The sequence below is a fragment of the Orcinus orca genome, chromosome 16 (genome assembly GCF_937001465.1).
Source record: "Orcinus orca chromosome 16, mOrcOrc1.1, whole genome shotgun sequence".
NCBI lineage: Eukaryota > Metazoa > Chordata > Mammalia > Artiodactyla > Delphinidae > Orcinus > Orcinus orca.
Genome location: NC_064574.1, coordinates 51,513,856 through 51,525,884, shown reverse-complemented (window position 1 = coordinate 51,525,884; position 12,029 = coordinate 51,513,856). Strand labels below are relative to the sequence as shown.

Genomic DNA, 12,029 nt, shown 5'->3' with positions numbered 1-12,029 from the left:
CTTGATGGAGGAGGCAAAGCATCCCAGGAAGGGTCAGCCCCATGCAAAGGGGGCAGGGAACATGGGAATATATCCCACCTGGGAGCAGCTCTGAGGCCTGAAGTTCTAGATGGGAGGCTGACCCCAGGCCAAGCCCAGCTGTCAGTGGAGGACACCACATGGGTGTGTCTATGTAGGCGGGGCTGCCACCTTCGGTTGGGCCAGAGACACTGCAAGGACAGATAAGAAGAGGATGGAGAGAAGCAGAATCCTTGTGCTATTTAGGAGAGGAGGAGCAGGAGGACATAGAAGCCTCCCAGGGGACACTGAAGGAGAAGAGGACACACGAGGGCTTGACCTTGGAGAAGGAGCAGCAGGAAGACAGGGTGATTGATGGGCTACCTGGAGTGACTGACACTCTCTGGTCAGGCCCTTCACCAGGCCTAACCAGCACAAATGCAGGGGTGAGGGGTGAAGGGACTGAAGGGATAATAGGAGACTTTGGAAAGACTAAGCCAGGAGGGCCAGAGGGGCTGCTGGCCTCTCTCTTCTTCTCTGGCAGCAACAGGAAGGCCGAGGGTGCCCCTCACCCCACAAAGCAGGTGCCACTGGGGCCTGTCCCTCAACTTCCCAATAAAGAGAATGTGTCCCTTATAACAAACAGCCATGCACGAATGAGGTAGCTGGCAGGGAACACCGTTCTGCTCTGGGATGGGTCAAGTTCAGAAAGAGCACCTTCCCAACCATTCTCTTCAAGGTTCTTCTGATCATCAGCCTCAAACATGCTTGGGATGGGGGGAGCTCTGGTGGGAGAGAGGGAGGTGCGATAGATCCTTCTCGGACTGTTAGAAGCAAGGAGGTGGCCACAGTGGGGAGAAATGCCCAGGCCCAAGCCAGTGGTTCCCCAGGGCCTGAGACAAGACTCCAGGGAAACCTTGGCTGTCTGGACTTCAGGACTCCTGCTGGGAAGGAGGAAAGCAGGGAGCAGCTCCCCCTCCCGAGCCTTGCAGACTTTGTGTGCAGCACAGCCTCCTCGTGAGTTGGGGGTAGGGTGTGCAGAACATCTGGTGGCCTCTGGTGTGGGTGAAGGCCCCCAGGGCTCATCCTGCAGAGTGTTCATCGGGGTCAGCAGGCAGGTACCTGGCCCAGAGCGTCGTTGCCCCACTAGCTCCCCAGGGAGGTGGCTGCAGGCAGCCCAGGCTCTTTTCTGGAGTGGCCCTAGGTGTGCTTTCTATTCTGGCCCCGGGGGCAGCCCTGGCAGATGGTGTGATGGGAGTTAGGGAGGGCCTTCCTCACAGCCCCCCACCCAGGCTCAGTGCTCCTTGGGACTCAGCCATCTGTCCCCAGTCCTTGACTAGGGCCTCTCAGACCTCACATCTCTCTGCTGGCCCTGCCCCTTCCTGGCACCTTAGAAGAGGCTCAGCCTCTAGTTCCCCACCTGCAACTCCTCAGGCTGCTGCAGGCCTCCCCTCCCCTGCCCCCACTCAGAGTGACAGCTGCTAGCTCTGGGGCTCCAGGAACCTCTCTGGGGGAAAAGGGACCGAGGGGGGTCCTGATATGTCTCAGGGGGCTGGGGTCTTTCTCTTAAAAGGCCAACTGATAAAATACTCCCGGCTTAGCCCAGGACTTACTGTCCCCACCAGACTTTTGCAAGCCACCACTTGTTCATATATAGCACAAACATTTACTGAGCGCCTATTTTGCCTCGAGGGGCTTCCAAACCAGTGGGGTTTGGACAGCTAGGGGAGGAGGACACAGACCACTGTGCCTCGCCCCGAGGAGGGTAGCCACGTCAAGTCCCCGGCCCGCCTCCGCCCAGGACCCTGCATACCCTGCAGGCCCCCCGTGCCATGCAGACTGCCGCCAGCCCCGCGCTCAGCCAGGACGGCTCTGCGCGCCAAGCGAAACGCTCAAAAGCAACATGGGCGGAGGCGGGTGCGAGAGCGGGAGAGCTGAGTCGGGGGAGGGGAGGGAGATGGCTCGAAGTGCCCAAAGCTTGGGCATCCTGAGGGTTCAGAACAGTTTGGGGACGGCGTCTGGGGAGGAGGCTTCCGCCACACGCGCTTGGCACTGCGCCAGCCGGGCACAGGCGAGATCCGGAGGGAGGAGGCGCCGGCTCGCCGTGACCTCGCAGGGGAGAGGGCTTGGCGCGTGGGTTCAGGGCGTCCCCGGCTCCCGCCGCCCCCCGCGCCCGGCCTTCTGCCGCCGCCGCCGCCATGCGCGCCAGCACAGGAAGGCAGCGGCCAGTAGCCCGAGGCCCGCGCCGAGCCCTGGGCCAGGTCCAGGCGGGGTCCGCGCAGCGAGAAGGTGATGGCCGTGGCAGCGGCGCCTGCAAGCAGAACCACGGCGCCGAACGGCAGGACGCAGCGCGGCCAAGAGCCCCCCGCGACGCCGGTGGCCAAGAGCAGCGAGCGTAGGGCCCCGGGGGGCTCAGGGGCCTCGGCAGGCGCAGGGGGCGAGCGCTCGGCCGCGCTCATGCTACCGAAGCGGGGTCTGCGCTCCGGGTGGGTGTGGGCGCCCCCTGCAACCCCGCTTGCCCGCCACGTCGGAGCAGATTGGCCGGCGATGCAGTGACGCCACGGGGACAGTTCTTCGCTGCAGCCTCCTGGCGTGGTGTGGAATCGAGGTGGGCGGGCGCTAACTCGCAGGGGGTCTCCCTTTTCTGCTTTGGGTGCCTTATGTTGGGACCTACCCAGATCTCTCCCCTCATGTTATCTGCTGGCACCTCCCTGCCCATGAAGGCCCAGGTGCCCACAGAGGTCCGCAGGACACCACCAGTGCCCAGGACTGGCCAGGTGGGTCGAGTCAACAACCTCTGGGTGCCCATCTGCGCTTAGCTAGAGATGCAGGTGGACAGCATCCCTGACAATAAAGTGCACAATAAACTAAGACAACCAGTGGGTGAAATAATTGCAGTGAAGACCACCTGCTACGGATTCTGGGGTGGCCAGTAACAGGGGGGTGGTGGGATTTGCCCTGGAGATTAAGGGTTCCTCCAGATCCCAGCACCTGGACATAAGCTCTGGAGGCAGCAGTGGAGTGGCCAGAAGGAGGTGGTTGTACCCCAGGCTCCCTCCCTCTCTTTCTCCCCCTTCCCTGGTTTCCTGCTCTGGAGTTCCACTCCCTGGAGGCCCCCTTAGTGCAGTGAGGGCCCTAATTTTTCATTTTCTACTTTGGTCTGTCATCTGGTCCCCAGCAGCTCCAAGGACCTGGGACTCCATGTCCAAGGTTTCTGGCCTGTTGGACTGTGGGGCCCTTTACAAGTAGGGCCTCCTGCAGGGTGGGGCTACCCTGAGGCGGCTTCAACTTCACCCAGTTCATCCCCCATACCTGCAGCACTTCATCAGGCTTGCAGAAAACCTGGCCTTCTCCAGGAGTCATCTGCCTCCTGGGCCTGGGCTTCTCAGGGCAGAAGCAGGTGTTATTTGGTCTCACATCACTGTCCACACAAAGGGCTACTGCCCTAGCTCTGAGGGTTGTGCCTGGTCCACACAGGTACTCACTAAAGGCTCATGAAAGGGACACTGCTGCCTCAAAGCCCTCACCAGGGTGCAGAGCTGTGAAGCATCTAACACCACCTTATTCATCTTCAGCCCAGTGGTAATAACCACTACCCCAGTATGACAGTGGGGACAACACTGGGAACTGAGGCTCAGAGTCTTCAAGAATCTTGCTGGAAGTCCCAGAGCAGCAAACAAGTCATGATGTAAACCCAAGATGTGTGACCTGTAAACCCAGAGGCTGTGACCTTGACCTCTACACTTTCTTGCCTTCCAAGAAACAGTGCCTCCTTCAACAGGGGAGGTAGGAGCCTTGGAAGTGACAGTGGAGCAGGGGAGGGGTGGACTCAGTCTGGGGGGCCCACATAAGCCACAGCAATGGCACAGGAGCAGGTGGTGGGCATGGGTGCCAGGAAAGATGGCTGTGGGCAGACAGTGGACGTCCACTGCAATACTAGCTTGTGGCTTGTCTTTTGATAAGCCCGGTACAAATGTAGGCACTTGTGGGGAGAGGTTTCAGGTATGCTAGGGCCAGTGCATGAGGCAAGTCCCCAGGGCAGCCCACCTTGAGTGGCTTTGCCCCCTCCCTTCAGTACACAAGGGATATGCCTATTCTTGGTAAATATACTTGATATATTCTTGGTATATAATAAACACAAAGAAGAAAACAAACATGCACCAAGTCGCACCTTGGTATGATTTAAATATATAAACTTTCTAAAGTAGTTTTAATGTCACACAAGTAGCTTTTAAGTGTACAGCAAGAGAAAACAGAAGTAGCTAAGAAAAGCCCCCACCAGTCTCAGGTCTCCTGAGCCTGTGGAAAGCCAAGCCAAGCTGAGCCCTGACCAGCAGCTTTAGCAGCCATTAGAAAGGCCCTAAGTTCCTCAGGAAGAGCCAGGGGGCAGTCCCCGCCCCTTGGAAACCTGGTTTCCTAAGGGGGTACAAGCATCTCTGGGCCCCTGGCTCACTGTACCAGTGAAAGTCCCCTCAATGCCCATTCATTTGATTCCTCCTAGGGAAGGGGGGCTCTCACCGACAGTCAGGCTAGAGGCAGAGCCAGCCTGCCTTTGCTGCAGGGTTCTGGGGGACTGGGGGTGGGCCTGGCCATGGGAAGGGCTCAGTCAGCAGGCTTATCTTCTCGTAGGATGGTGAGGAAGCGCTGGCCTCCCTCACAGAGCAGGCTGTGGACAGCCCGGCACAGCGCTAGCCAGGGTGGCCCCAGCGGCTCCTGCTTGCTCACCAGGGGGAGGAGTTCGGCCATCAGGACCTGGTGGGTGGTGCAGGACCAAGGTCTCAAGGGGGCCCTGTCCCAGCTGGCCCAGGGCCCCCAGAGGAGGGCTCAAACCAGGGCCGGCTTTGAGGCACCATGCCCCAGCCCATCCCTCCTCCAGAAGCTCCAGCACCCTCACAGGGGCACAGGCCCAGCAGCTCCCACCCTTCCCTGGTGGGTCTTGGTGGGAGGAGCACAGATAGGCTCTTGAGGCCAAGCCCTCATGAGGCTCCAGACCTAGAGTCCTCCCCAGGGCCCACGGCTCCCCGACACTCAGTCACCCACTCCCTACTCTAGAAGTACCTTTTCCAGGTGGATCTGCTGGTGCAGCATGGCCACCCGCAGCCTGAGGGCCGCCAGGGTCTGCAGCTCCTGGGTACTAGAGTAGAGAAGCAACTGGGGGCTCCAGATAGGGTCTGCTCCTCCTCCACAGGGCAAGGAGGCCCTGGGGAACCTCCCCTCAGGCCACGGCCCCAGCTGCTGTTCCACCACTGTTGCGAGGACAGGGGATATGGCCTCACAGGGCACAAGCCAGGCACCTCCTCCCCAGGCCCCTTTAAGGGGGTGCAAAGTCTCCCCTTGCCTCCTGTATGAAGCCCTATTGTCCATAAACAACTAACTCTTGCAATACCAGGCATCTGCCAGTACCTCTCTGATTGTCACAAGGCACTTTTTCAATAACTGGATAAATAAGTAAGCTACTCGGAGTGGTGGGGTCTGTGTGTCGGGAGAGAAATTGGAGCAGGGGTGCTGTGCTGGCCAGCTCCACAGCACAACTGCAGAGAACTCAGAATGCAGTGGGGTGACACAGGGAAGGGCCGTCCTGCCCGCCTGCCTCCGTTCCCAAGCTGCTGCTAAAGTCCCAACACCACCCCGTGGCTAGAGGATTTTGACCCCAGACTTCAGCACGGGCGGGGCAGGCCTCACCTGTGCATAGCTCCCGCAGCCTGTGGAGACACTGCCCCACGATGGCCTGCAGCTCCTCCAAGGTGAGCAGGCAGCGGTACTCCTGCATCCAGTCCTTGGGGTCTACACGAGAGCCAGGGGGAGCAGGCCAGGTCCACGCCGGTCCTGAAGCCTTCCCCACCCTGACCAGAGACGCAACTGAGGGCCCACTAACCTGCCGTGAGCTCTTCCCCCATTCGAAGTCTTAGCAGCAAGCAGGCCTTCTGCAGGTGCCGCACCTCTGCCTCCACCTCGGTGGCACTGAGCCTGGGGCCAGGCCAGCCTGACTGCATGCGGGTCATGGAAAGTCCCCTGTGGTCAGGCCCCTCCGCTTTCCCCAAGGGCTGGGTCCTGGAGTAGCTCTGGCCCTTCCTGGAGTTGTTCCTCCTCAGACTCGCCAGGTTTAGAGCCAGAACCTCTGCCCCCCACCCCTCACTCCCCCAAGCCCCGCAAGGATACAGTTGTCTGCATTTTCTGGAGGAACTGCGTTTTGGCGGTGGTAGCAGCATCCACAGAATCACTGGTCTGTGTAGAGCTGAGCTGGGCCCACAGGCTGGGATACACACATGCACAGCCCACAAACCAGAAAGCAACGTGGTTACTACAGCCAGCTGGGCTGGGCCACGAGAAGTAGGCAAGGGCCAGGGTAGCAGCCCCAGCCTGGGGTGTCTGGCTCTTCTGAATGTCAGGAGGGGCCTTTGGGTGTCCTGGAGAACCGAGGGGGACACTGTCCATGAAAAGGGGACAGAGCTGACCCACTCTGGGAAATGCTAGGAGAGAATTCAAGGAAAAGGGGAGAGGAGCCAGCAGTGACTGGTGACCAAAATGTCTGGTAAGAGCTTTGGATGCTGGCTCTGTGCCAGGCACAGCACAAGCACCCGAAAAGCCACCACCTCGTTTAACCCCTACAACACCTCTAGAAGCTGGTACTATTACTGTCATCTTCACAAGGAAGACAAATGGGGACTTGGAGACACTAAGTGCCTTGGGGCCTCAGAAGCTGCTGGCTGAGTCTAAGGTGACTACAGCCGTCCTAGGGAGGCTGACTCTCCTAATGTGGAGTGTCACCACCCAGCAAAGAAAGCCAAGGGACCCGTGGGAAGTCTTACCAGTGGGAAGCCTCAGCCTCCCTGCTTTCCACACTCCCCTGGTCTCCCCTCCCCCTTCACCCAGCCACAAGACTCAGCCTCACCGGGAATTCCGGGAAGCCGCTTTCCTGAAGGCCTCAGGCAGCTGCAGCAGGATCCTGTCAGGGAAGCCGGTGCTCAGAGCAGCTCTGTCTCACTCTGGGGGCTGCAGGCCCCACTCCCTACTCAGAGCCCAGTGAGAGATGAAGCTCACCCACCCCTCAGACAGGGCTTCCAGGGTGACCACAGGAGCCAGCCCAGTCCAGGTACCACCTGGCAGAGAGAAGAGAAAGCAGAGCCCAGGCCTTCGAGAGCTCATGTGGAGCCCTGGGGCTGGGTGGATAAGTGGATAGGGCACAGGTCACGCCCCAGTGCATCAAACATGGCACCTTCACAGCCAGCTGTTCCACTCTGCCAGCTTCTGGGCTTGCCACCCCTCATGGGGTGGCATCCTGGGGTTCCCCTGGCCCACATCCAGCTCAATGCCCTGCCCTCCCTGTCACCCCAAACCCAGACTCCTGCTGCTGCCCAGGATCTGATCAGGTAGAGACAGTAGTTCCTCTAGTGAGGGTCTGGGAAACCTACCCCTTATCCTTGAGTGTAAAAGCTTCTGGGGCCTGAGAAGCAGCCGACAGGACTATTTGTTCGTTCCTGAGGCCTGATTTAGGCTTGGTGGCTCCAGTCCCTTGCCCCATACAGGCCTGATCCCCCACTGACAGACGCCTGCGCTCAGGGAGGTCCTTGGTAGGCACCCTGGTTTGGAGGATGCCCCTGGGAGGTTTTGTCTCTGATGCACGGCTGCCAGCCCTGTGTGAGGTGCTGGGTGGGTAAGAGGCTCTGGTGGCAGGGGAAGTGGCAATGGATCCAGACTTCAGGCTGGGGGCCTTGTTTCCTTCTCCAGCCTTTGATATGCCTTTTCGCACCCGTACAGCCTTCTCCAGTGCCTGGGTCAGAAGCTCCAGCTCCTTGAGGTCTTGCGGGCTGGGTATGCATGCTGCAAAAACCAGAGTCATGTAGAGGCCCCTCACCACTTCATGTCTGAAGACAGGCCAGAGGTGGCACCTGGAGAAGGTAGATGGCTGAGGTTTACCTGCAGATGGGGCCTCTTCATTAGTTTCTGGCCCTGGGGTTGGCTCCGGAGCCAGGGTCTCGGCTGGTTCCCTGTGAAGACACAAGGCAGCCGTGGCACGGCCAGGGCCCAACAGGCCCCCAAGGCCGCCTGGCCTAGGGGCAGACCCGCAGTCTCAGAGCCTGCAGAAAAAGCGGGGAGCACTGACAACCCGCAACTCCGAAGTGAGAGCTGGGCCGGGCCTCCCGGCCCGGGGTCGCTAAGCGGGGTTCTGACGGCCCGAGGGAGGCCTAGCCGGGTGGTCCCGGGGTCCGCGTACCAGGCACGCAGCAGCCGCCGGGAGACTCGCAGGCTCCGCTCCAGCTGCCGCTGTCGCTCGGCGCAGGAGTCCAGGGCGTCACGCAGCTCGGCCACTAGCCTGGAAAGGACGCACCAGAGGCTCAGCACCCTGGCCAGCCTCGGGCCGCGCAGCCTCCCGCCCCCTCCAGCGGCGCGGGACCCACCGGCGCGAGCTGCCGGCAAGCAACGTGAAGGCGGTATCCATTCTTCGCGATCTGCCGCCGCCGTCAAATCCCGCCCCTTCCGGCCTAGAAGACCGCCCCTTCCGGCCGGACTGCCCAATTCCGAGCCCAGAGTTCAGGGCCCGCCCTACCCGATGATGATCCCGCCTCAAGGCCCCCCATTTCCCCCGGGGTCCAAGCCGTGACTCCGGTTCTGAGCTCGGGCCGGGGGCAGCGGAGGGAACACGGGTGAGGACCTCGGGTGACGCGCAGGCTTCTGGGTTGGATAACCGGGTAGATGGTGGCACCTGTGATCGCTTAACGGTTGGCTTCGTCTTTGTAGTGAAGGCGCTCTAAAGCAGGGCCCTGCTGCCTTGCTGACCCCGGGCCACCTAGCACAGGGCAAGGCACATGGAGTGGCCCAGTAGGTATTTACTGCAGTCGATAGAAGTGAGGATTACATGTGTGTTGGGAGCAGGGACAAGGGAGGAGGGAGTGTTCACTTTTGGATATGTTGGTGAGGTGATGACATCCAGGGGAGGCATCAGTGGGCACCTGGGCAGAGGCGGATGAAGCCCAGGAGCCAAGGATGTGGCACATGGAGCAATGGGCCTGGGCGAGCTGGTCCAAGGTGTGCATGGATGGGGACAGGTGAGGGGGAGCTGGAGCCCAGAGAGGTGGAGGGACAGCAGAGCCTGGTGTCACAGAAACCACAGGAGGCTATCCCAGGAGGGAATGTCTGCGGGTTGGGGGAACGGGGCCTTCAGAGAATCAGGAGACACCTGGCGAGGAGGGATTGTAGGGACAGATGCTGGCTGGGAGGAGTGGTTCGGGCAGCAGGGTCCACTGTAATTGGAGATAACAGGAAAAACAGATGAATGCCAACCCCTCAGGGGCCAAGAAATCTCAGGGGAGAGCAGGACAGGTGACAAACCTGGGAGGGGTTGTTTCAAGTTGGCGAGGTGTCCGTTTCACAGTGCTGATAGGAAGGTGCTGCAGCAGAGGACAGAGACACAAAGGAGGGGAGTTGAGGGTGCCAGGCAGAGAAGGAGAAGGGGGTGAGGACCTAGGCAGCCCTGGGACTGCCCTTAGGGTGGGCCCCTCCATCGGTGGTGGCCTGTTTTCTTGCCTAGTGCGGGGAGGCTGACAGCATTCTGACTAAAATGAGATTCTCTGTGAGGTAGGAGGGGAGGGAAGAGGGCTTCAGTCAGTGCTTAGAAGATGCAGGGAGACCCCACCCCACACCACGGTCAGGTGGTACTAGGTCCCCACTGGAGTGGGAGAAGGCAGTTCAGTCATGCACATCACGTGGCTGCTACTACCCTCATCACATTTAGTCCTCACAACACCCCTGTGAGGTAGGTATTATTGCCCCATCTTACAGATGAGGAAACTGAGGCTCACACATGCCAGGGGCACACAGTCAACAGGGAGGTCTGCAATCCCTATGCTGGGATTCCCTTACTCAACCATGCCTGACCCAGGATGGTCAGAATTCTACTACAGTAGCAAAAAGAGCTCCTACAGGGAAATCAACACCCAGAAAAGCCTCACGGAGTCAGCATCTCCCTGTCCCTGTCGTTTTGGTTCAAGAGCATTTGGGGGACACTCCTGGCTAAGTGGTTCTTTCTGACATTTTCGAGAGGAAGCAAAAGCTATCAGCAGGGCTCCACGTCAGCACCAGCTGTGGGGCAAAATGGAGGCGCTGATTTTGGAACCCTCCCTGTATACTGTCAAAGCCATCCTGATGCTGGACAATGATGGAGATCGACTTTTTGCCAAGTACTATTACGACACCTACCCCAGTATCAAGGAGCAAAAGGCCTTTGAGAAGAACATTTTCAACAAGACCCACCGGACTGACAGTGAAATTGCCCTCTTGGAAAGCCTGACAGTGGTATACAAAAGCAGCATCGATCTCTATTTCTATGTGATCTGCAGCTCTTGTGAAAATGAGCTGATGCTCGTGGCTGTTCTGAATTGCCTCTTTGACTCCTTGAGCCAGACGCTGAGAAAAAATGTAGAAAAGCGAGCTCTGCTGGAGAACATGGAGGGGCTCTTCTTGGCTGTGGATGAAATCGTAGACGGAGGGGTGATCCTGGAGAGCGATCCCCAGCAAGTGATACACTGGGTGGCATTAAGGGGAGAAGATGTACCCCTTACAGAGCAGACCGTGTCTCAGGTGCTGCAGTCAGCCAAAGAACAGATCAAGTGGTCACTCCTTTGGTGAAGACCCCACTGTTCCTGGCTCCTCACTCCCTCAAAAAATCCACATGTCTGCTGTAACTTCTCATCCAGCCCCACAAATGATGCTCTCAGGGTCATCTCGGGGATAACAGGGATCCTTAAATCTCCATCCTTTCTGTGGTTGCCCCCTCGCAAACCCGTATACGCTTCCCGTTCCTTCTCACTCTTTTTTGCAGTCCTGGGAGTAAAGCTCTTAGCAGATTTGGACACAGGGCAGGGGAAGCACCCTCTTCCTTGCTCGACTGGATTATACTCCCATGCTCTCCTATCCCCCATATTTTCTCCTCCACTTCTGTGCCCTTTGCTGCAGCTACACTTCAGATCAAAGCAGGAGAAAGAATGTGCTGAGTGTTTTCCTCCCTTTGCCTTTACCCGGCCTTCATCCCAACAGTCCATATGTCCAGCAAGGGGAGAGAGAGAGAATTCTTTTCTATAGAAGGAGTGCGGGTGGGGAGAGGCATATGAAGTCTCAGCCACAGCCCCGCTTGCTGGACTCGGTATTTTCTCCCATTCCTTTTTACTGCCCAGGCCTCCAGCCTTGGGAAAAAGATTGGGAACAGCTCATAGTCAGGGGACAGAGTGGAAGGAGCAGTGATTTAAATAGTATTGGACAGAGCTTATAAAATTCTGTATTTCAGACACAGCTGCATTTTTTACCCTCATCCTGGCTTATACCTTCAAAACTGCTGTGGTCTGTGAGTGTTCGGTGTGGGAGTGTCTGTCTCTCCGTCTGATACCTTAACTTTCCACCTTCACTACCCCTGCGAGCTCTGCCTGGCTTGCCCTGTCTGTGCCCTGGAGCAAAGCCAGTCCCTGATCTAAAATGCCATTCCAGTCTTGGGAAGAAGAGTTTCTGCTCAGAACTGGGGATAGGGTGGAATTTATGACTTGGGCCTCTGGGCTCTCTCAGTCCCCTTCTCTCTCCCACATGCACCTCACTCCTCTGCCTTGGGTCTGCGATCTCTGCTGCTTAACCCTGTCCTCCCTCTGCCTCAGCCTTACATCCGGGCAGTAGGTCTGGGCGCCTCCCTTCCCTAGGTCGCTGAGAGAGGTGCCTTTCTTCAGAAGACCTTTGGGATTTGGCTTTCCCCAGGAAGACGGAGGATGGGACACCCACTGTTGGGTCATCTCTCCCCTTGACCCAAAACTTCCCACAAAAATGTCGCAAGAAACCTTCCTGAGACTTAGCATCCTGTCCCCACCCACTAACTGCCAGTTCTCCAAGTGGGGCGGGTAACTGGGCATCCTGGAGGGAGCATTTTTGTGTAAGAGGTGTGCGGAGTCAGCATGATAGCCACCTTCATATACTGTTCTGCGCAAAGAGGAATAAAACATTTCTTTTTCCAAAAAAAAAAAAAAAAGCTATCAGCAGGGTGAGTGTGTCAGCAG

General features: G+C 58.3%; 2 protein-coding genes across 4 annotated transcripts; one reads left to right on the top strand and one right to left on the bottom strand.

The window, feature by feature from the left end:
• Positions 1–4,173: 4,173 nt before the first annotated feature.
• TEDC2 (tubulin epsilon and delta complex 2) lies at positions 4,174–8,495 on the bottom strand. Of its 3 annotated transcripts, none has more exons than XM_033429075.2 (10): positions 8,397–8,494; positions 8,213–8,311; positions 7,915–7,985; positions 7,410–7,818; positions 6,890–6,943; positions 6,157–6,250; positions 5,873–5,984; positions 5,680–5,781; positions 5,056–5,243; positions 4,174–4,749 (listed from the first exon to the last, which is right to left on the bottom strand). In XM_033429075.2, the coding sequence occupies exons 1-10, from the start codon at positions 8,435–8,437 to the stop codon at positions 4,600–4,602; spliced, it is 1,320 nt and encodes a 439-aa protein (XP_033284966.1). In that variant the 5' UTR covers positions 8,438–8,494; the 3' UTR covers positions 4,174–4,599. The 3 variants fall into 3 exon arrangements, with proteins under 3 accessions (XP_033284966.1, XP_033284967.1, XP_033284968.1); XM_033429077.2 differs by having other exon boundaries at positions 4,612–4,749; positions 5,056–5,131; XM_033429076.2 differs by having other exon boundaries at positions 4,606–5,131; positions 8,397–8,495.
• Positions 8,496–8,570: 75 nt separating this feature from the next.
• LOC117201498 (coatomer subunit zeta-1-like) lies at positions 8,571–12,001 on the top strand. The gene has a single exon (XM_033429078.2). It carries the CDS (start codon positions 10,090–10,092, stop codon positions 10,621–10,623), a length of 534 nt encoding a protein of 177 aa, XP_033284969.1. The 5' UTR covers positions 8,571–10,089; the 3' UTR covers positions 10,624–12,001.
• Positions 12,002–12,029: the final 28 nt, after the last annotated feature.